The sequence below is a fragment of the Lactuca sativa genome, chromosome 2 (assembly GCF_002870075.4).
Source record: "Lactuca sativa cultivar Salinas chromosome 2, Lsat_Salinas_v11, whole genome shotgun sequence".
Classification (NCBI taxonomy): Eukaryota; Viridiplantae; Streptophyta; class Magnoliopsida; order Asterales; family Asteraceae; genus Lactuca; species Lactuca sativa.
Window position 1 is genome coordinate 158443973 of NC_056624.2, and position 24888 is coordinate 158468860.

The 24888-nt window shown below is 39.7% G+C and overlaps 2 protein-coding genes across 2 annotated transcripts; both read right to left on the reverse strand.

Moving 5' to 3' along the window:
* Positions 1 to 17147: 17147 nt before the first annotated feature.
* Positions 17148 to 18216, reverse strand: LOC122196747 (uncharacterized). Its single transcript, XM_042899865.2, has 2 exons — positions 17832 to 18216; positions 17148 to 17695 (listed from the first exon to the last, which is right to left on the reverse strand). The coding sequence occupies exons 1-2, from the start codon at positions 18214 to 18216 to the stop codon at positions 17685 to 17687; spliced, it is 396 nt and encodes a 131-aa protein (XP_042755799.1). The 3' UTR covers positions 17148 to 17684.
* A 5113-nt stretch (positions 18217 to 23329) lies between these two features.
* On the reverse strand, positions 23330 to 24232 carry LOC122196625 (uncharacterized). Its single transcript, XM_042899735.2, has 2 exons — positions 23848 to 24232; positions 23330 to 23709 (listed from the first exon to the last, which is right to left on the reverse strand). The coding sequence occupies exons 1-2, from the start codon at positions 24230 to 24232 to the stop codon at positions 23699 to 23701; spliced, it is 396 nt and encodes a 131-aa protein (XP_042755669.1). The 3' UTR covers positions 23330 to 23698.
* Positions 24233 to 24888: the final 656 nt, after the last annotated feature.

Below are 24888 nucleotides of genomic sequence, written 5' to 3' on the forward strand. Positions count from 1 at the left end.
AGCCCAACATATGGCCCAATTTTCCAAATTGGGCCCAAACCTCTACATGGACTTCCCTTAAGGCCCAAATGTCCAGTCTAGTCCAACATGTCCCATTCTAAGGGCCCAATATCATACAATCCTCTCGGCCCCAACTATGGCCCATCAATGGCCCAATTTTCCAAATTGGGCCCAATCCTTCATATGGGCCTTACCCTAAAGCCCAACTAATTACTCTAGTCCATTTGATTATTTTCGGATGGCCCAACACAAAGCCCAAGTGAAATTAGGGTTTCACATCAAATGATAACTAGGGTTAAGTGTTTCTCACTTAACCCATTAAGGGCTTAATCCACTAAGGACTTAATCCATTGAGTCCATTATTGCTTAGGTTAATTTCTGCCAATGATTATTATTTAATGTTTCAGTTATTAAATAATTCTCGTGTGTGTGTGTCCCCATAACTTCTCAAGTTTAGGGTTTCCTCACTTAACCCATTAAGGACTTAATCAATTAATTCATTTACTCTATTAGATAAATAGCATGGAATAATTTGGGCTTAATTCACAATCCAATCCCAATGGCCCATAAGTGGGCCCAATAAGTCTAAGGCCCAATTACTCACAATTAGGGTTTTCTAAACCCTAATTAGGGTTTTCACTCAAACATGGCCCAATAAGCCCAAAACTAATCTCGAGGCCCATTAGGGTTTTTGCTTGTGGGGCACCACCCACTACTACCTCGGGTAGTGGTGGTCAATGGCGGTTCGAGGCGGCGGCCACCACCTTACGGTGGTGGTTTATTTCATTTTCATTATTCCAAATTCAAATTACATTTTACAATGCTAAATCTCAATACCCACACACACACACACACTAAAATAATCTAAACACACACAAACTAATCACACCCACACACCATGGCGGCAGGTAGCTAAGCTTGGCGGCAGCCACCATGGCTGGCGGCCATGGTGGGTTCTTCTTCCATTTTCCAGTCATCAAACAGCGGCACAGCGACGGCAGCCACCATTTCTAATGGTGGCGGCGGTGGTTCCTGCCCAAAATCACGCATACTACAGCATAATTAATAAGCACACACACACACACACACAGCCACCTCCTACGGTGGCTAGTGGCGGCAAATGGGGCAGAAAACGATGGCAACCACCATCATGAGGTGGTGGCGATGGGTTTCTAGGTCTGAGCTTACACATACAACCTGTGGCAGCAACACATACATGAAACGACTCGAGATCAAGCCCCCAACAGCCGACTAGGAGGCTGTTATCATCGAAAAGTCGCACACATCGGCCCCATAACCACCGACGTCGACAATGACGCTTCCGGCGTCTTACCCACAGTAAACAACGAAAGAGGCAGAAGAGGGTGGTTTGCAGAGGACTAACCGAGAGTTTCTGGTGGCTCACGACCCACCTACGACGAGTAACGGGTTTTTCTCTGGTTCTCGATGGTTCTCTAGCGGCCCCCGACATTTCCGGCAGCAGACGTCGCAAGGCGACCTTCATCGGCAGTGTAGCAGTCGGCGATCGGACCTGAGATGCAAGCGGCGGTCGATTAACACTTGCCGATCGATAAACGAGAGAGAAGCGGGAGAGGCGGCCGACGGCTAGAACATTTTTTGTAGGATTAGGGTTTCATGTCTCCAAAATAACGGGAGGATCAATGTGACGGGTTCATCCCGTATCCATTTCAAACTTGTGCGCTATAATCCCATTATGGTCCCTCCCCATTAATTCTTTTCAAATTAGATCCAAAATTTATCCTTTTCGCCCCTGATTCCATAATTCCCTTTCATAATAAGTCCCGTTAATTACCAAACATACCCCCGCATCTCATATTCTTCTCAAATCAACTCTGTAATTTACTAAACAGCCCCCACTATCAAAACTCTTCACAAATTAGTCCGAGAATTATATTTATTAATTTATTTAAATAAACGGGGCGTTACAACTCTCCCCCACTTAAATTAGATTTCGTCCTCGAAATCATTCCTTTCACTTCAAACCACTCTAGTAACCTGGTCACCATCCTGGGCACACCCTAGCTTCTCAGGGTAGCTATGACCAATCATCACAAAGCCCTAATATCTGCAGGCGAACTAATCCCTCGCAACAAGCTCTCATGTACTCTGTCTGACGTTTGCTATCTCTTGATGATCTGAATCCCTAACAGACCACTCATACTGAATCATTATAGCGGAACCCCGCAGTGGGTGACTGAGAATTACTCAGCAATCTCTTACGCTTATCATACATGAGATCCTCAAATACCATCACTGATGGAGACCCAAAACTGTCTGAATCCCTGATCTGCCTGAAACATTGAACTGTCTGAAACTATATGCTGCCACATGGCTGCTTCCCAACATCTACCGAGACCTACATGGTCTCAATTTTCTGCCAATCATCTTAAATACCGGGTTCCAGCCCGGCTGCGGAGCCAAAGGACCCCTACTTAGCCGCCTCGCACGACTTCTGGACGAAATTCTTCTATGGATCTAGCTGCTACTACTTATCCCGACACTGTGGCCCCAACGGCCTTCTGCTCTAACTGATTCGTTCCATGCGTCGAATCCTGACGTCACCAAAACCCAAAGCTAAACGCGATTGCTACATGATCATTGGTAGCCTTATGTCATAAATGACCTCAAGCAGTCCACTGCTTCTCTGCTCTCTTCTCTGTAGTGGCGCTTCTACAGGCTTATCACTGGCTTAACCAGGTCTAATCCATTTGGGAAATTCCGAAATCCAATCCATGGATTTCCATATCCTTACTGCTATACCTGAAATGGTGAGTACTACTGATCTTTCTGCGTCCTAACAACGCACTCACGCTATCTACCAACCTAGTGAAGGCTGCGGCTACACCCACAGACTCACATCACTCTAGTACTATCTGCTAATCTTGTGAATGCTACGGCTACACCCGCAGACTTACAACACTCTAATACTATCTGACTGCTAGTGAATGCTACGGCTACACCCAAAGGCTTACAACACTCTGATGCTATCTGACTACTAGTGAATGCTACGGCTACACCCGCAGGCTTACAACACTCTAATGCTATCTGACTACTAGTGAATGCTACGGCTACACCCGCAGGCTTACAACACTCTGATACTGGATCGAACACGCGCTTGCCCCGCACTCAACTGAACTCATGTCCTGAATGGAATCCCAAACCTGATTCCCTAAGGCTTACTAGTAACATCACGAGAACGCGATCTCTTTATTGGCACGCTTTTCCGAACTTCCATCTCACACTATCCTCAAACCATACAACCACTTGGGCTATCTTCCTTCCCAATAAGGATGCGAATCTTATCCTAGTCTCAAAACTGCCTCGCTTCTGAATCCTTGGATGATTCTCCCCCACTTTGATTCAGCTAATGCCCTACAACACACAACACTAGAAGAATTCCCAATCCTTCTCGCCACCCATGACCAATCTGCTAGAAACCACACTTACCATTGCTAGTGTTTTAACACTAGCTAATCCAAAAGATCACACAACTCTAAAAATTCGAATAAATCTTCGGTAATAACCCGCTAAACCCAGGAAGCTCCGAATCTCAATTGGAGACCTCGGAATCTCCCACTGCATCACGGCCTCTAACTTATGCGGATCGACTAGAATATCCTTCTGATTGACAAGGTGCCCAAGAAATTGCACCCCGCGCAACCATAACTCATAATTAGAGAACCTTGCAAAATTTCTCTCCCTCCTCAAAGTCTCTAGCACCTCCCTCAGGTGCTTCTCGTGCTACTCCTCAGTCTTGGAATAAACCAAGATGACGTTGTACTCCCTACTCCCGCAAGTGCTACACCGAATTTGGTCCTACTGGTCTCTCGGAAGCTAATCTGAAATCTTGGGTCTCCTCTCGAGACCCTTCAATATGAGTAACTAATCTGGTTCCCTCTTACCAATGTGCTCCAAGTCCATATCCCGCTCTCAAGATATGGAAGTCATATCATTTAGGGTCTTGCACCCCGAGATACTCACAATCTCCCTGCTATAACTCTACAGTATGTTATGATAACTTACCTTCTTTATTTCCTCATCTGCTGCATACTATGGTACCATATAAGCTCTTTCTCGAGACTTGGCAGTGATCTCTGCCACAGTCTTAGTCTTCTGGTGGAGATCTGACAACTCTTGCGCCAACTGTTACGCCTCAATCACCTGGGCACACTCTGCCCATAATCTGGTCTAGAAGTCATCTCATGACATAACATCAACCACGTCACCACTCAACTCACTACCAACCTCTTCCTATCAATCTCGTGCTCTATCCCTCAGGAGATAGGAAGTAAGTCAGATTTTGTCTCCTTTCGAGACAACATCTGGTACAAAATGTGTTGGCAACATCTGCCAACCATTTGCCGCTAACAATGGGGTCCCTAACCCCCTGACAATCTGAAGCCTCACAAATTATGAATTCCCGAAACATCAACGTACGGGTCTCTATCATGACTGCTATCTCAGTGCAGAATGCACTCGACCTCTCATCACAAATCTCCATAATGCCCTCCTTGATCACACTGAGGATCACATGAGTCTGGTCAGTGATACTACGCAAAATTCTCAAATGAAATGAACTCTCTCATCTAATCATCAATCTGCCCGACTCCAGAGTCCGAGCCTGATCCCCTGTCGTCACCAGAACTACCATCTGGTCTACCATGTAGCGTCACTATACTCGGCAACTTGCCATCACTATCACCACAATACTCATCCAAACTCGAGGGATCTCACACACTGCTGTTGAGGGATCTCTCACACCCTCTACTAGTTCCCTGGTTTTGCCTTGGCCCCTCTTGAATCGAGTACGGATCCTCTGCTTTCAGTAGTACGGGCCCATACTACCTTCCACATCTATCCATACCTTCCTCAAGAGTTACCTCAACTCCACCAAGTCCCCCTTTTTCTCTACTACTGATCTCTGCTACTCTCATCCCAGGCTTGCCCTAGGGAACCTCTGACTCTACCCAAACAGTCCTCAGCTGCTGAAGGCCTCCTTGTAATGCCAATTAACCACCACCTGAATACCATCACATGTGACGAGGCTCAGATAATCCTTCAAGTAAAAGACTCGTCCCTACAACGGTTGGACTCAAACAAGATCTGCGCAATAGGGCCAAATCCAGCACTCTGAGATTATTCAACCCTGATCTCATGTGGTGTGACGTATTCACCTAATGGCTAACTCCCATCACTCAGAGTCCCACAAAGCACAAAGCAAGCAGCATTCGGATAAAGGAAACATACTCAGGCAAAACTATTCTCATAACGAGAAACTGTACTAGCATACAATGCTAAGCTCATACTATCAGGCATAACCTACACAGGCTATCCTACTACTGTCTACTCATTACTAGCATGAAATTCTTATCAAGCTGAAACACATAAAGCAAGCACATAAGGCATCATCCTAGATCCTTAGTCCTATTCTAGCATGCTGTTCTACTGAAACTGAAGCTGAAACTGAAACTGAAACCGGAACTGATAATCATAACATAACTTGTATGGGTAATTTGGGAGTACTTACTTGAGCTCGGCTGATTGCATGAACCACACCCTTTTCTCTTTTCAAAACTCTTTTTGCTTTTTCTAAAACTCTTTTCTTTATACTTTTCTAAAATTGTTTTCTTTTCTCAAAATCCTTTTGTAACCATGGTTTTTCTTTTGAAAACTCTATACCACTTCCTTAGTTTGAGTCCAGACACACTCTCAAGTATGTCTGAATCCCTCAAACCAAGGCTCTGACACTAACTTGTAACATCCCAAAAATACAGTCTGAAAATTTCGTTTTAAAAATAGTAATAAAACCATATTCATCAATCGTCATATAAGAATCATAAAGAATGTATCTCAAAATATCTTAACAACTGTCAAATATATCAGAGTATAAACATCCCAGGCTGAACAAATGGTGTGTGCACTGCAATCTTTCCGAGCTCCTCCTTTGAAAAACTGAGTACCTAAAACAAAACTGAAAACCGTAAGCATGAAGCTTAGTGAGCTCCCCCAAACTACCACATACCATGCAATAACATATAAAGCACATACTGGGCCCTGCCCACTACATCGGACCGAAGTCCGGGCTAACTGAGGCCTTGCCCCCTCCATCGAACCGAAGTCCGAAGCTGACTGACTGGGACCTTGTCCCCTACATCGGACCAAAGTCCGAAGCTGACTGACTGGGACCTTGTCCCCTACATCGGACCGAAGTCCGAAGCTGACTGACTGGGACCTTGTCCCCTACATCGGACCGAAGTCCGAAGCTGACTGACTGGGACCTTGTCCCCTACATCGGACCGAAGTCCGAAGCTGACTGACTGGGACCTTGTCCCCTACATCGGACCGAAGTCCGAAGCTGACGGACTGGGACCTTGTCCCCTACATCGGACCGAAGTCCGAAGCTGACTGACTGGGACCTTGTCCCCTACATCGGACCGAAGTCCGAAGCTGGCTGATTGGGACCTTGTCCCCTACATTGGACCGGAGTCCGAAGCTGACCGACTGAACACAACATAGCATAACATATCAACTAGCATAAACACATAAATCCTGTCTGAGCCACGGAGGCGTCAAGCATACTAACTATTGCATTGGACCAAAGTCCTGAAACCACTGCTAATTGAACGGGCCGGCATTGTGGCCTTAGACCCGTTCCTACTAGAAGGAAACTCACCTCACACTGCTGAAGTCCCGTAGACACAATCCCACACTGCTGAAGTCCCGCAGACTCCACCCCATCTGCTGGTTGACAGATTCCCGAACTGTCAACACCAAATAACACCCAATTAATAATTGGGTTCTAACACATAACTATAAATACATGCTTTGGATAATTACTACATTACCCCTAGCTTGGCTTACCCAAGCCCAAGGCCCAATCCATAGGCCCAAAGTCAACTAGGGATCAAAGCCCAACATATGGCCCAATTTTCCAAATTGGGCCCAAACCTCTACATGGACTTCCCTTAAGGCCCAAATGTCCAGTCTAGTCCAACATGTCCCATTCTAAGGGCCCAATATCATACAATCCTCTCGGCCCCAACAATGGCCCATCCATGGCCCAATTTTCCAAATTGGGCCCAATCCTTCATATGGGCCTTACCCTAAAGCCCAACTAATTACTCTAATCCATTTGATTATTCTCGGATGGCCCAACACAAAGCCCAAGTGAAATTAGGGTTTCACATCAAATGATAACTAGGGTTAAGTGTTTCTCACTTAACCCATTAAGGGCTTAATCCACTAAGGGCTTAATCCATTGAGTCCATTATTGCTTAGGTTAATTTCTGCCAATGATTATTATTTAATGTTTCACTTATTAAATAGTTCTCGTGTGTGTGTGTCCCCATAACTTCTCAAGTTTAGGGTTTTCTCACTTAACCCATTAAGGACTTAATCAATTAATTCATTTACTCTATTAGATAAATAGCATGGAATAATTTGGGCTTAATTCACAATCCAATCCCAATGGCCCAAAAGTGGGCCCAATAAGTCTAAGGCCCAATTACTCACAATTAGGGTTTTCTAAACCCTAATTAGGGTTTTCACTCAAACATGGCCCAATAAGCCCAAAACTAATCTCTAGGCCCATTAGGGGTTTTGCTTGTGGGGCACCACCCACTACCACCTCGGGTAGTGGTGGTCAATGGCGGTTCGAGGCGGCGGCCACCACCTTACGGTGGTGGTTTATTTCATTTTCATTATTCCAAATTCAAATTACATTTTACAATGCTAAATCTCAATACCCATACACACACTAAACTAATCTAAACACACACAAACTAATCACACCCACACACCATGGCGGCAGGTAGCTAAGCTTGGCGGCAGCCACCATGGCTGGCGGCCATGGTGGGTTCTTCCTCCATTTTCCGGTCATCAAACAGCGGCACAGCGACGGCAGCCACCATTTCCAACGGTGACGGCAGTGGTTCCTACCCAAAATCACGCATACTACAACATAATTAATAAGCACACACACACACAGAGCCACCTCCTACGGTGGCTAGTGGCGGCAAATGGGGCAGAAAACGATGGCAACCACCATCATGAGGTGGTGGCGATGGGTTTCTAGGTCCGAGCTTACACATACAACCTGTGGCAGCAACACATACATGAAACGACTCGAGATCAAGCCCCCAACAGCCGACTAGGAGGCTGTTATCATCGAAAAGTCGCACACATCGGCCCCATAACCACCGACGTCGACAATGACGCTTCCGGCGTCTTACCCACAGTAAACAACGAAAGAGGGAGAAGAGGGTGGGCGAGGCCCATATCTCATGATTAGCTAAGTGTGGGCGGAGCCCGTATCTCATAGTATTATTCGAGTATGTATATAAGACTGATTGATATAATTGATTATAGTTGTTGTCTATGTAATACTTGTATGTATGCTCGGTAGTTGAGTGTGGGCGGGGCTTGTATCTCTTCGTTAGCCAAGTTTGGGCGGGGCCCGTATCTCGTAGTCAGCGGAGTCTGGGCGGGGCCTATATCTCCTAGTTAGCCGAGTGTGGGTGGGGCCCGTATCTCGTAGTCAGCGGAGTGTGGGCAGGGCCCATATCTCCTAGTTAGCTTAGTGTGGGCGGGGCCCGTATCTCGTAGTCAGCGGATTGGGTAGACTCACTAAGCTTTGTGCTTACAATTTTTATTTTTGGTTTCAGGTACTTCGGTTTTCAAAAGAGGAGCTCAGGATGATTGCAGTTCACACACCATTCGTTTAGCCTGGGATGTTTAGACTCTGATATTTTAACACTTAATTTTGGTACAGTATTTTGTTATGATGATTTGAGATACATGACTTATGATTTTTATTGTGATGCTTGATGAAATATGGTTTTCTTAAATGATTTTAAAACAAAATTTTTGGATTGTATTTTTGGGACGTTTCAAGTTGGTATCAGAGCCTTGGTTTGAGGGATTCAGGCACACTCTCGGGTGTGTCTGAACTTAAACTAAGGAATTGGTATGAAAATTTTCTAAAGAAAATCATTTTATAAAAAGAACATTGAAAAAAGAAAAGGGTGTGGTGCATGCAATCAACCGAGCTCAAGTAAGTACTCCCAAATTACCCATACAAGTTTATGTTATGATATGAGTATGAGAACTGCATGCTAGATTAGGGCTAAGGATCTAGGAATGAGGCCTTGTATGTATGTTATATGTATGAGAACTGCATGCTAGTTTAGGGCTAAGGATCTAGGAAGGATGCCTTATGTGCCTACTGTATGAGCTTATTGAACCATATGATAGTACTGATTAGTCAGTAATATGATAGCCTGAGAAGAACATGCTTGATTATGTTACTTGTTGAGTCTAAGAGGTTGCGTCATTGGGCTTAACTCTTAGGTCCATTTGTATACTTGTTTTTAGGGTTTAGTGTGTATATATATATATATATATATATATATATATATATATATATATATATATATATATATATATATAGTGCATGGATGCATTATATTAATAACGCTTCTTGATTATTATTTTACACATCTTGTACTGTAACCCTAGCACACCTCTATAGTAACAGTTCTCATTAAATTCTTCTGAGGTGGAGCAAATTAATCATTCGACACTCGTTTGATTCATCGTGGTGTTTATCGTTTTCTATTACTTGTTATTGTCTTATTGATATCTGTTTCAATCTATCGATCTTAGAGAATATTATTCTTATCAAGGGTAGATATGCCTCTTAACAAGCCTTTAAGCTTTGATAAGCCAAGTACAAGCGGTACTAAAGAAATTCAAAGCGATTAGGTAAAGGAATCAAGAGAATCATCTCCAAGCGAAGCTCGTGAAGATAAACTGAAACCAAAAGCAAAAATTCACAAATCTCAAAAACAAATTGCTGAGCAAACACGTCAAAGGAACATAAGGTACCCGAAGAATCTCAAAGAGAGAAAGCAGTTTTGGAATTCTCAAAATGCTAATCACGTTCACAAGGTATCGAATCCACAGGCGAAAGTAAGCCCTCAGACAAACAAAGGTCCATGCACTCACTGTTAGTCTTGTAGTCAAACGAACCGAAGAAATAGTTTTGGTGCCGAATCAAGTAGTGATAAGAACCGAAAAACTAGTTTCGATCCTAAACTCCATCATCCTCATCAACAACCAAAGCCTAACCTAGTCAAGGATATCAAAGGAAAGGGAAAGGTAGTCTCGCACTCTAGAGTTGATGCCAAGAAGACATCAGCTAACCCTAGGAATCTAAAGACAAGTTTAAATGAGAATCAAAACAAAAGTAAACAGTCTGATTCAAATAAACCAAAACAAGAAAACAATAAAATCAAGGTTTTTACCATCAAAAGAAAAGATGAAACCACTTTAATAAAAAGAACATATTTGGTTGAACTTTCTGTTGCAATTCCCTATCATGTAAAAGGCTCACAAGGACCCAATAAACTTTGGGTTCCTAAATCTGCTTAATTTTTGCAGGTTATAAGTGATGAGCAGTTCGACGACGAATGGTACATTGATAGTGGTTGCTCATGTCACATGACAGGAAGGAGGGAAGAGCTAAGGGAGTTTCAGGCCCTTAAGGATGGTGGATGTGTCAAATATGAGAATAATTCATATGGCACGATCAAAGGCTACAGAATGGTCACAAACGGTGAATTCTCAATCCGGAAGGTAGCATATGTAGAGGGATTGCAGCATAATCTCATCAGTGTCTCTCAACTGGTTGTGGGAACTGATGGGTTTTGGCCATATGAACATTCCTATGTGCACATGCAAACCCTAATGCTTGGATCTAGGTTTCTCTAATTAAACATGCATTGAATCCAAGACTTCTAATAGCTAATAGAGTATAAGAACAATACAAAATCAGAGTTAGAAGCTTACCTTGAAACACTTGTTTGATCTTCTTGTTCTTGGAGCTTTAGAGTCACAAATGTCACTCCTCTAATGGCTTATAAACACCAACTAGCAAGAGGATGATTTGAGAGAGAGGAGAGGGAAGAAATCGGCCAGGGTTTCTTTGCTTTAGCAGAGGTGCTGATTTCCCTTGCCCCAAGGGTCTATTTATACTTGTAAGGCTCCTAGGGTTTCACCCTTAAACCCTAATTGGATAATCTTTACTCAAAGCAATCCAAATCCTTTCCATGATAAGCCCTTGGACGATTTGTGGCTTATCCTAAGCCCTAGAAATCGTCCAACCCTATCCATGAAGGATTTACAGCCCAAAGTGTAACTATCAAACAATTCACAGTTTATACCCTCTTATTTAATTAATCTCTTTAAGTCACCAAATTAATTCTAATTAATTTTATGACTTATATTAATCAAATAGCAATATTATTATTCCTTATATTATTCTCATCATATATTAATAATATTTATTCTCTCATAATAAATCATTCTGTCAAGTTGCTATGGTGAAGGCAACCCAAAAGGACCATGCACAATCGGGTCAAATACTTGCCTAATATAGTTGCAGCCTTAGACACTATTCCAAAAGTCTCCCACTTGGATAAGTCTAGTAACTATAGGCACAAGTACAATTCGATTTGCAATCGTAGCTCTCAAAGACGCTGTCAAACTCGGATCTAATCAATCTTGTCCTTTAGATAAGGGATCGTACAGTCCTCTGTTAGATATCATGCTGACAAGTCTATGGAATAGTTTGTCTAGCATTTGGTTTCTCGATCTCCGATTCATTTGACATAGAACTTAATCGAACACATCAATTCAGTTCTGACCGGGCCCGACACATAAGTCAAATCAAATCATCGAGCGGCCGAGATATCGCTTTTACCCTCTTGGGATAAAAGTAACAGATAAACTTCGACTTATATGCATTTACTTATTCATTAATCAACTATACACAACAATGCGTTTTATAACACCGAGTTACTGATGCGTTTTCGCATTATCAATGTACAACCAATTAACAAATAACAAACCATATATCTAGGTTTTAAGACTATATGATATTATCGTCTTGCGATCACCCTTTTATATCATATTCCATAAGGTGATTCCAGCAAGCGCGGGTTTATTCCAATGCTCAAAACTAGTTCATAAGCACTCATGAACGTTGCAGCAACCTTTTGCTATGTCTAAAACCATTTAGACAATCTACACACCGATTCATGACAATCTTCATTCATATCTACTTCCCACATATGAACGATTGTGTACAATTTGAATAATTCGATTATTCTTAATAAACTCAATTATTCTGGAAGTCAAAACATGCAAAATGAAACAATAGTTAAACAATTAACATAAGACAGTAACATTACTCATAAATAATACTCTTTTATTTAATCATCAAATGTTAATTACATTTATCTATTACACGTTTCTACTACTATCTAATCTATGCTAATATCATCCTTCAACCCAATACTCCTAGCATGCTACAAGTGCTTAACCCTACTCAGTCCCTTCGTAAGAGGATCTGCTGGGTTATCTTCTGATGATATCCTCTTCACTACGAGTTGTCCTTCTTATACACAATGTCTAATAAAGTGATATTTTATGTCGATGTGTCGAGATCTACCATGATCTCTCGGTTCCTTGGTCAAGGCAACCGCTCCTTAATTATCACATAAAATCTCCATGGGTTCCTTTATGGCAGGTACAACTCCACGATCACCGATGAAGTTCTTCAACCATATTGCCTCCTTCGACGCTTCGCTCGCTGCAATGTACTCTAATTTGCACGTTGAATCAGCTACAGTTTCCTGCTTGGAACTTTTCCATGTCACTGCTCCTCCATTTAGGGTAAAGACCAAGCCCGACTGTGAACGGTAGTTGTCCCTGTCGGTCTGAAAGCTGGCGTCACTATACCCTCGCACCTTCAAGTCATCACTCCTTCCGAGGACTAAAAACCATTCCTTTGTCCTCCGAAGGTACTTAACGATATTCTTCACCGCAATCCGATGGGCTCTGCCAGGATTCCCTTGATATCTGCTAACCATGCTCAAAGCAAAGGCTACATCAGGGCGAGTACAAGTCATAACATACATGATTGAGCCAACTGCGGAAGCGTATGGTACTCGGCTAATTTCTACTATTTCAGCTTCGGTACTCGGACTTTGAGTCTTACTCAACTTGGCATTACTTTGTATCGGTAATTCTCCCTTCTTCAAGTTTTCCATACTAAAACGTTTTAGTACCTTATCTAAGTAAGTGTTCTGACTAAGTCCTATTAATCTCTTACTTCTCTCTCTTACTATCCTTATTCCCAAAATATAGGAAGCCTCTCCGAGGTCCTTCATAGCGAAGCACTTCCCGAGCCAGGACTTAACCTCCTGCAGAGTCAGGACGTCGTTTCCTATGAGTAGTATGTCATCGACATACAAAATGAGAAAGCTAACTATGCTCCCACTGGCTTTGACATATACACACGATTCATCTTCGCTTCATACAAATCCAAACTCTTTGACTTTCTCATCGAAGCAAAGATTCCATCTGCGAGATGCTTGCTTAAGTCCATAAATGGACTTCTCAAGCTTACACACTCTTTTCGGATGCTTCGGATCCACAAACCCCTCTGGCTGAGCCATGTAAACATCCTCAGCCAACTTCCCATTAAGGAAAGCCTTTTTGACATCCATTTGCCAAATCTCATAATCATGAAATGCGACAATCGCTAGCATCACTCTAATAGATTTTATCTTCGCAACTGGTGAGAAGGTCTCATCATAGTCAACTCTGGGAGTTTGAGTAAAGCCCTTCGCAACCAATCGCGCCTTATATGTGTGCACGTTTCCATCGACGTCGGTATTCTTCTTGAATATCCATTTGCACCCAACGGTCTTATGTCCGGGCATGTTATCAACCAAATTCCAAACTTGGTTATCATACTGTCACACCCCGAAAATCGAAGGTGGAAACATTTCTGAGGTTGACTCCACGTTGAGTATCAAATCCAATGCACATAGTAAGTAAAGTAGAACAACCATTACATTACATATAGAAAAGTTTTTACATTTGTTTCAAAAGTAAAGTTATACAGTTGTGATACATAGTATAAACATAGACAAAACGAACGGGTCTTATATGCACTCCATCCTGGATCAAGTGGATCTTCGGGTACCTGTTCTATCAATGACCTGAGAACACAAGCGGTTTGAAAATCAGCATAACGCTAGTGAGTTCATAAGCAGTTTTTGTTTTGTGAAAATGATCATGTTTCCTTTTTGTTTCTGAAAATGTAACACACGCCAAGAAAATCTCACATTTTCTTAAAAAGGTTGGTTGTTGTTTCACATTATGTAAAGTAAAGTTGTACACTGAAAACATGTTTACCATTGTGAAAACGTACTTTTAGGTTATCTGTTTTGTTATACTGTTCTGGTTATGAACCAATGGATCCCCAGGAAAGTCCCATACCTTCCTGATTGTATGTTACCATTTGTCAAAGATGTAAGGTTATCCAATTTGTTACACTTATCTAGTTATGTAAATGTTTCCCCAGGAAAGCCCCGTGCTTTCCTGAATGTTGGTTACTGTTTGTAAAAGATGTAAAAGATGAATTCTAGTTAGACCTAGTTATGTACAAGGTTTCCCAGGAAAGTCCCATACTTTCCTGAATGTTGATTACCAATGTAAAAGATGTATTCCGAATCTGGTTATCTTGTGAAGTGTATAAAGTTATTCATTATTACTATAAGTAAATCTCTGTTATCCTAATTGCGAGTTCCATAACCATACTATAGACTGAACCTGTGGCAATAAGTAGTCCACATCCTTATGACTTTCGTCACCCTTGAACCATTTCGGTTCGGCTGTAGCTAGCAGCCAGGTGTGGGGTAGTCAGTCCTGTATAGATCTATACACTCAAGTCACGCTCTCTAAATCCCAGAGATTCTGGTTACGGGTGTAGTCCTCCACTCGCGTATCTCTGTGGAGTGTTCGCCGAGGACATGTCTCCAATCATACAGGAATAACAAATTTACTAGTAATAATATAATAGTCCTCCACTCGCGTATCTCTGTGGAGTGTTACCGAGGACAAACAGTGTACAAGTTTCATGTTCATATGTTCTAATGTCATGCTTTTAACTGATAAAATGTGGAAAACCATTTGTGAAATATATAAAACATAATCAGTTTATAAACCCATTTCACAAATAATATGTTTAAGTGAGCTGCATGTTTAAACGGTTATCAATTGTATCAATCAGTGTTAAAAGTATATAAAATGTCAAACACACACATAAAAACAATTTTTGAGTACAAGTAATCCCTTGTACTTTGCTTGTGTTCCCCCTGAAAATAGTTAAAAACAGTGAAAAAGGGTAGGGGTATGAACTCACCAGACTCGGGAATGCGACAGTTTTGGACACTAGACGTTGGTTCGGGGCTTGATTACTCGCGATGTCCCTATGTAAAATGTAATAATGTCCATATATATCCAATTAGATTTACAATCACTAATTATATGGAACATTACACTCCAACGAGGTTAAACACCTCAAAACGAGCGTTTGGAGTGATCCGGGTGACATCTTCGGATGTGTAATGGTACTAGGGACTTGGGATTTGAGTTTACTAACAAGGGTAAACATTTTATGGAGTTTACGGCCATATAACATACACATACATGAGTTCACGGCCGTGAACTCACGTGGGTGTGATTTTGAGGGTTTAATGGCTTGAATGGGCATGGGGATTGTTGGAATGAATTACTAAAATGTCTTGGAATGATTTAAATGAATTTATACCATTTAAAAGGGAGTTCATGGCTGTAAACTTGGAGTTTACAGCCGTAAACTCTCCTATGGTCAAGAGAAATTGATTTGAGGCACTTAGAGTAATCACATGTGATTCTAGTAATTTTTCTAAGCCTTGGTATGAATTTTTGGGCATCAAATGACCTATAATTAGGAGTTTACGGCCTTGGAGTACGTTCTATGGTCGTAAACTCTTATATGTGGTGTTTTGATATGTTTAAGGTCTCCAAACTATTTTTAGATGGTTCTATGATTTATTCCAAGGCTATTGGTTGAGTTTCAAGGCATTCTAACATGTTAAATGGTGTTTACTCCCCATGTTTGAGGAGTTTACGGCCCAAGCACATGCCTTGGCCGTAAACTCTCTTTTGTCCTTCAAAATTCATGTTTTAAATGTTTCAAGTCTCGATTTGTAAGCCTCAAAGTCGTATCTAAGTCCCAATAATGATTTGGAAGGGTTAATTGGCTTAAAAACCCCATTTTTAAGTGTTTACGGCCCAAGCTTGATCCTTGGCCGTAAACACATGTTCCAGGTCCTAAATCTCAAATTAAACATCAATTTGAAGGCTAAAGAGATTAGATAACAAGTTAGGGATGTTACCTCTTTGATTTGGAGCCTTAAATCTTTGTTTTTGGACCTTTGATTATGGATGAAGAGAGAGGTTGAAGAGTGATTAAGGAAAGATGGCCAAAAGCTTCAAATGGAAGCTTTGAGTCCTTTATATAGTGTTCGGGAATTGGACACGGTGGAATTCTACCCGATACCGGCGTTAAGCGGGGCTTTTGGTCGCACCCGACCAAGTTGCCGTAACCCGATATGGTCGATTCTAAAATTATTCCGATAACTATTATGGGGTGTTAGAATGATTTCAAATGGCATTAAGACACCCATTAAGTCATTTTAGGTCGATATATGTTAATGATTTAATTTAACGACGAAATCGGAAAAGGATTTGGAAACAGCGTTTGGTTGATCGAATTGGGTTACAATTTGAGTTAATTTAAAAATAAAAATTAAACTTTAAAGCGTAAGTACTAAATATTTTTTAATGTGAAACTTTAAACTAAGAAAAAATGAAAGGTATTCATTGCAATTTAATTTCACATATATTATATTTAATACTTTACATATATAAGTATATGATACTAATTTTAAAATCAAAATAAATCAGAAATTAACAAGTGGATAATATTTATTACAAAAATACCACAAAATAACAAGTGTCAAAACTCATGAGAGATTCACATTTAGCCAATTTATTTTTATTTATTAGGGAGGATTATATTATATATATGAGGGAGGATGTGTCAATTTTTATTTTAACAAACCAACGTTTAACAAATTAATAAATTTTACATTCCTAACATATGATTTCAAATTTTTATATATGTGTATTATACAATTTATATAACAAATTCATGACAAATGGAAATAGATTATAATTATCAAGAAATGGTTACAAATGGAAAACACTAATAATACATATCAAACCAAATAAATACACACAAATACATACCAATTAAATAATACATCACACATAAAGTATGAATGATACGTACACATACAATCTCTTTGTATCACAAGTAATCCAACCCAACAAAATCTCATCAAAATCATTTTCTTATAGATTCTAAATCTCATTCAAGGTACACACAATCTCCGATCACTTAATTGACAGCCAAAAAATTGAGACTTTCACTCTTTCAACCAAAACTACACTCAACTCAAACAATGTACAATGATTAAAAAAAAATAATCACCCATACGCCTCAATATTTCTTGTCATTCTGCATCAATTCCAGCCAAGAACACCTCCAAATGGAGGTGTTGTTCATACGATTTTTTAGCCAACCAAAAGCGCATCAACACCATTTGTTTCTTCTTCTTCCTTCCCATCAAATTCACACCAGAAAAACCATTGAATCCTTGCCTCTTCCCTTATCAAAAATAAAAACCCAAACATCATTGCCTTCAATGGATTCCTGCCCATCAATTTTTATCAAATAAAAAAAAAAAAAATAAGAAAAATAAAAGAACATGGGAGCTGCCGGAGCAGCCCCCGTCCACTCACTTGCAAGCATAAAAAATGAAGAAAGCAACTGCCTCCGAACCCCTTACCGGAGCTGCCGTCACTGAGCGTCCCACAGCTCGCGCCCTCGTCTTCATCTTCCGTCCAGCAAACCCCACCGAAGGTCCTGTCTTCGCTGCTTCCGTTGCTTGCGATGCCAGACATCACACCTCGTAACCGGACAAGAAGAGCGCTGCTTCGTTGCTCTTCCTTCCGCCTCTTCGGCCTTGTCAAGCTCCGGAGACGATCTCCCTCGTTGCCGATCGATTCTTCTCTTTCGCACCCAGCAGACGACCGAGAAGAGCGCGTCGTCGCTGCTTCTCCCTTCGTTCTTCGACCTCGTTGACCACCGGGGATGCTCCCCCTCGCAGGAGATGGGTCTGCTATCGTCGTAGATTGGTCCCTCCTTCCCCCCACTGTTTCGTTCGTTTCCATTTGATTTCCATTTACCCGATCGGTTTAAACGACGAGACACGAATTACAAAAAGCCCTAATTTCATTAAGTTAGGGCATTAAACAAAAATGGCCCCTCCATGAAAATACTTTTCGTGAAAGCCCAAATCCCTTTCAAATTCTTTTAATAATGACAAAATAACCCCCTACTGCCATATTTATTTTAGAAATCAACCCCAATCCCCAAACCTTGACCCGTTTATTCAAAACAGCCCCTCCAATAGATATTTTTAACAATACCAGCCAAGACTCAAACATTAAATTCCATTTAAACCATTTCAGCCCCTCGCTTGATTTATTTTTACCAAAAGAGTCCTATTCAGTAAATTAAATTACCAAACAACCCTCAATATTTTAAATTCATAACAAAACGGTCCCGAGAATATATCAAAGTTCAAGAAACATTACATTTGTGATTTCTCACGACAAGCATCTCAAAGAAACCGAATTCGAACTATTGGAACTCACACTTCAAGGGTGAGTGTTTACGGCCCCTTTTTAATATTTTAATTATTTCGGGGAGAATACATGTACCAATATATTCTGTTTATACAAACCAAATACCTTTTTATGCAAAAATACAGTAATCCTAGTTTAAAAAATATTATTATTTAACAATTTACCATATTGTTACAAATAAACTAGTATAAACTTTTCGTATACGTATTATGGTTATTTTAACGTGAAACAATCAGTTCACACAATAAATACTTCATGATACAAAATTATATGATTTTTATGTTACATTGCATATTATAACAAGCACGTTATGAAACTCTATAGTATTTCAAGGATTCAAACTGTTACAATGCATGTTTATTTATATGTTTAAGTAGACAACGTTTATACATGTACATATGTTCATTGATGTAAATTATTCATTTTTATAAAAGCGAACACACCACACTTTAGCATACATGTTAAACATACTCGACTTTTATAAACCGCATTCAACAATATTCATTATGCCTAGTGACTTAATCTCAATTAAGTTAGGGCTGAGAGTTGCACACCGACTTTTTAGTTAAGGGCTTTTTAGTGAGACGTTATTTATTAGTTGATTTTAAATATTTAGCAAACCCAGACTACTATAACCGTTAATCTTCAGAGCGAGATACATATATATATAGATCTATATTGGGTTGACATCCCTACCCTCGGTTGCTAGATATAACCTCGACCGATCAATCGAAGTGGGTGATAGGTATGTACAATTGTTACAACAACATCGAAACGTTGTAGGGGGTACACTCTTTCACATATCTCGGTTATAGGACTCACTATAAACATTAACTAGATTATATATATATATATATATATATATATATATATATATATATATATATATATATATATATATATATATATATGTATATAACGAAGAAGTTACGAATTTTAAATGGACTTATCCTGTCCCGACCTGTTAAAAATATAACATTAAAAATAAAATTCAAAACTAGCCAACGGAGTCTAAACAAAAGTTGTAGAGTACAGTCCCACCTACGTGTGGATATAAAAAATGTCGAAAACGCAGCTCGTACACAAAAGTTACGAATTTTAGAAGACGAAAAAGGCAAATTGCGAGACTGATTGCGAGGCCACGCTCCATGTAACCTTCGGATGCCTCGCGTACCGAGTACGCCCCGCATACACCGAATGCACGCTCATCGGTCCTCTTAAGCGCGGTCTGAAGTGGGCCACATCATTCCATCCGCAGGTTGACACGTCATCGTACGAACGTGTTGTATGGCCATGAACCCCGTGCACACCGAGGTACGCCCCGCATACCTCCGCAGGTACGCCCACCGTAATGAGAGGCTACGGCCTATAAATAGAGGTGCGCGACCAGCCTTATTTTCTCACACTTTTACCATCTTTTTCTCTCTCTACTCTCTCTAGCCACCCTAAACCACTCCGAAGCCTAGGAACCTTCCCGGCATTACAAGAAAGCCCCAAAGTGCCCAAAGACTCTGAGAAAAAGAGTTTTTAGGTTTAGAAACTCTTCCCCCGCAAATCCTAGTTTTTAAGCAAACCTCCCGGTTTCATCAAATGAAATCATATTTTTAAAAAGCAAAGCCTGTTCAAGTTGGAATCACCACCCTAACAAGTGAGTGCATAGTTACTTTCATCTTACACATAGATATGAAGTATTTTATATAAATTACATGTTATGTGTGCATATTTACTTGAGATCTATGCTAGATGAAAGATTTAAACTTCTTTGTTTTTCAAATCTAAACCGTATATGTATTTGGTTTTCAGATTTGAACATTTTCTTCAGATTTAGACTGTAAATGTATTTTGTTTTCAGAGATGAAGATTTTCTACAGATCTAGACTGTAGATGTATTTTGTTTTCACATTTGAACCTTTTTCTTCAGATCTAGAATGTAGATGTATTTTGTTTTCAGATTTGAACCTTTTATTCAGATCTAGATAGTAGATGTATTTTGTTTTCAGATCTGAAACTTTTTTTCAGATCTAAAACTATAGATGTATTTTATATCTACAAATATGTTGGGTAGAACATGGGTAGATAAATGATGAGGTATGAAAGATGATATAGATGAATATTGGTAGCTGCACCACAACCTGTAGGTGTTTTTGAACTATGATGTGCTCTAAACATCCTAGCAGTTGCACAAAAGGATAATATCGGCAGTTGCGCTTAGTAGAGAACGTCATAATCCTGATAGCTGCGACTAAGTGATAATATTGGCAGTTGCGCCTAATAGATAACATTGGCAGCTGCATAATAGGCAAAGATGGCTTCGTGCCTATTCCTTAGGAGAATCCTTAGGAATGAAAAAGTGAATGATAGATGATTCTTAGGGTAAATCCTTAAGAGTAAAGAACATAATGAGCACGGGTAATTAGGTTGAATGTTTGATGTTTAAATATAATAACTATATTATTATGGGTTGAAAACCATATGTACTCACCAGGTTTCCCAACCTAACCCAGTTAGTTTATTTGTATCATAGGTTTTGATATAAAGCTACACTACACTGAGAAATTAAAGAGATGTAGATCACTAGTGTAAATGAATGTTAGTTCTGTTTATGCTTATGTTTTCGTATTGACGTTGACATCCCAAAGTTTTAAAATGAATAAAATACATTTCGTCGGAAATGCTTTGATAAAATATTTATCAAGTTTTTCTAGGAACAAAATTCCCCAAAACTTTTCATTAAAACTATACTCTGATTTTAAAAATGAAGCATAAACAAATCGATCCTTTCTGGTCATGAAAATGGGATGTCACATCGTAGCCGATTGGAATAAACCGGATGGTAGGTCAGGCACCCACATATGCCTGGTAGGGTAGGTCGGGCACCCATATATGCTTGACGGTATGATTATGTTATGAAATTATGTGGTAGTGGTAGGGGTGAAATAGACCCCGTAACTGGTTGAAAAAAACCGGCGGGTATCTCGGGCACCTAGATATGCCTGGCAGGGTAGGTCGGGCACCCAAATATGCCTGGGAGGGTAGGTCGAGCACCCAACTATGCGTGAAAGGGTAGGTCGAGCACTTAGATATACTCAGGCAGTAGCTGATTGGATTAGACCGAAGGGGTAGGTCGGGCACCCAGATATGCCGTGCAGTATGTGGTTATGTTGTATGATGGGGGAACTCACTAAGCTTCGTGCTTACAGTTTTAAGTTTGGGTTTCAGGTACTTCTTCTTTGAGATGAAAGGAGTCGGCATGATCGTAGCGCATCACACTATGTTTTTCCGCACATGAGATCTTTGGGATCAAACTCTGATGTTGTTATATCATGAATGTTTTGATTATCAACATATTGGTTTAATACGGGATGACACTATGGATGTTTTTATACTATTGATTTTATAATGACTTAATTAAAAATGAAAATTTTGGTCTTCAATTTTGGGATGTTGCACTAAATATATATAAATTTATATATATGTCATGTAACATAACAAAATACCAATTAATAGTATATATGAAAATTATGGATACTCATTATTTATAAATCTTCAATTCTTTATTTATCTCATAAATATACATTATATATTAGGCGTGAGACCCGTGTATTACACGAGTTAATTTAAAAAAAAAAATTAAACTTTAAAATGTAAGTAGTAAATATTTTTTAATGTTTAACTTTAAAATAAGAAAGAATGAAAGGTATTAATTGCAATTTAATTTCACATATATTATATTTAATACTTTACATATATAAGTATGTGACATTAATTTTAAAATCGAAATAAACCAGAAATTGACAAGTAGATAATATTTATTTAAAAAATACCACAAAATGACAAGTGTCAAAACTAATGACAGATTCATATGTGAAAAAATTATTTTAATTTATTAAGGAGGATTATATTATATATATTAGGGAGGATGTGTCAATTTTTTATTTAACAAACTAACGTTTAACAAATTAATAAATGTTACAATCCTAACATATGAGCTCAAATTTATATATATGTATTATACAATTTATATAACAAATTGATGACAAATGGAAATAGATTATAATTAGAGTAAATTACACGAATGGTCCCTATGGTTTAGTGTAATTTGTACATCTGGTCCTTAACTTCTTTTTTTAACTCGAAAGATTCCTATTGTTTGTTTTTGTTACGCGTTTGGTCCATATCTTACCTAAAAAGACTATTTTCGCCTTGAATTTTTAATTTATATTAAATAAACACACCCCCAAACCTGCCCCCTCACCTTACCTTAAATACCCCGCCATATTTTTCTATTTAAATAATAGTCTTTTTAGGTAAGAAAGAGATCAAACATTTAACAAAAACAAACAGCAAGGACTAAGTGCGTAACAAAAACAAACTGTAGGAACCTTCCGAGTTAAAAAACTAAGTTAGGGACCAAGCGTGCAAATTACCCCAAACCATATGGACTATTCGTGTAACTTACTCTTATAATTGTTAAGAAATGGTTACAAATGGAAAACACCAACAATACATGTCAAACCAAAAAATACACACAAATACATACCAATTAAATAATACATCACACATAAAGTATGAATGATACGTAAAGTCGTACACATACAATCTCTTTGTATCACAAGTAATCCAACCCAACAAAATCTCATCAAAATGATTTTCTTATAGATTCTAAATCTCATTCAAGGTACACACAATCTCCGATCACTTAATTGACAGCCAAAAAATTGAGACTTTCACTCTTTCAACCAAAACTACACTCAACTCAAACAATGTACAAAGATTAAAAAAAAAAATAATCACCCATACGCCTCAATATTTCTTGTCATTCTGCATCAATTCCAGCCAAGAACACCTCCAAATGGAGGTGTTGTTCATACGATTTTTTAGCCAACCAAAAGCGCATCAACACCATTTGTTTCTTCTTCTTCCTTCCCATCAAATTCACACCAGAAAAACCATTGAATCCTTGCCTCTTCCCTTATCAAAAATAAAAACCCAAACATCATTGCCTTCAATGGATTCCTGCCCATCAATTTTTATCAAATAAAAAAAAAAAAAAAATAAGAAAAATAAAAGAACATGGGAGCTGCCGGAGCAGCCCCCGTCCACTCACTTGCAAGCATAAAAAATGAAGAAAGCAACTGCCTCCGAACCCCTTACCGGAGCTGCCGTCACTGAGCGTCCCACAGCTCGCGCCCTCGTCTTCATCTTCCGTCCAGCAAACCCCACCGAAGGTCCTGTCTTCGCTGCTTCCGTTGCTTGCGATGCCAGACATCACACCTCGTAACCGGACAAGAAGAGCGCTGCTTCGTTGCTCTTCCTTCCGCCTCTTCGGCCTTGTCAAGCTCCGGAGACGATCTCCCTCGTCGCCGATCGATTCTTCTCCTTCGCACCCAGCAGACGACCGAGAAGAGCGCGTCGTCGCTGCTTCTCCCTTCGTTCTTCGACCTCGTTGACCACCGGGGATGCTCCCCCTCGCAGGAGATGGGTCTGCTATCGTCGTAGATTGGTCCCTCCTTCCCCCCGCTGTTTCGTTCGTTTCCATTTGATTTCCATTTACCCGATCGGTTTAAACGACGAGACACGAATTACAAAAAGCCCTAATTTCATTAAGTTAGGGCATTAAACAAAAATGGCCCCTCCATGAAAATCCTTTTCGTGAAAGCCCAAATCCCTTTCAAATTCTTTTAATAATGACAAAATAACCCCCTACTGCCATATTTATTTTAGAAATCAACCCCAATCCCCAAACCTTGACCCGTTTATTCAAAACAGCCCCTCCAATAGATATTTTTAACAATACCAGCCAAGACTCAAACATTAAATTCCATTTAAACCATTTCAGCCCCTCGCTTGATTTATTTTTACCAAAAGAGTCCTATTCAATAAATTAAATTACCAAACAACCCTCAATATTTTAAATTCATAACAAGACGGTCCCGAGAATATATCAAAGTTCAAGAAACATTACATTTGTGGTTTCTCACGACAAGCATCTCAAAGAAACCGAATTCGAACTATTGGAACTCACACTTCAAGGGTGAATGTTTACGGCCCCTTTTTAATATTTTAATTATTTCGGGGGGAATACATGTACCAATATATTCTGTTTATACAAACCAAATACCTTTTTATGCAAAAATACAGTAATCCTAGTTTAAAAAATATTATTATTTAACAATTTACCATATTGTTACAAAT

Excerpts from the sequence above, each read along its gene's own strand:
- LOC122196625 (XM_042899735.2), bottom strand. The coding sequence starts at position 24,232 with ATGGAAACGAACGAAACAGCGGGGGGAAGGAGGGACCAATCTACGACG.
- LOC122196747 (XM_042899865.2), bottom strand. The coding sequence starts at position 18,216 with ATGGAAACGAACGAAACAGTGGGGGGAAGGAGGGACCAATCTACGACG.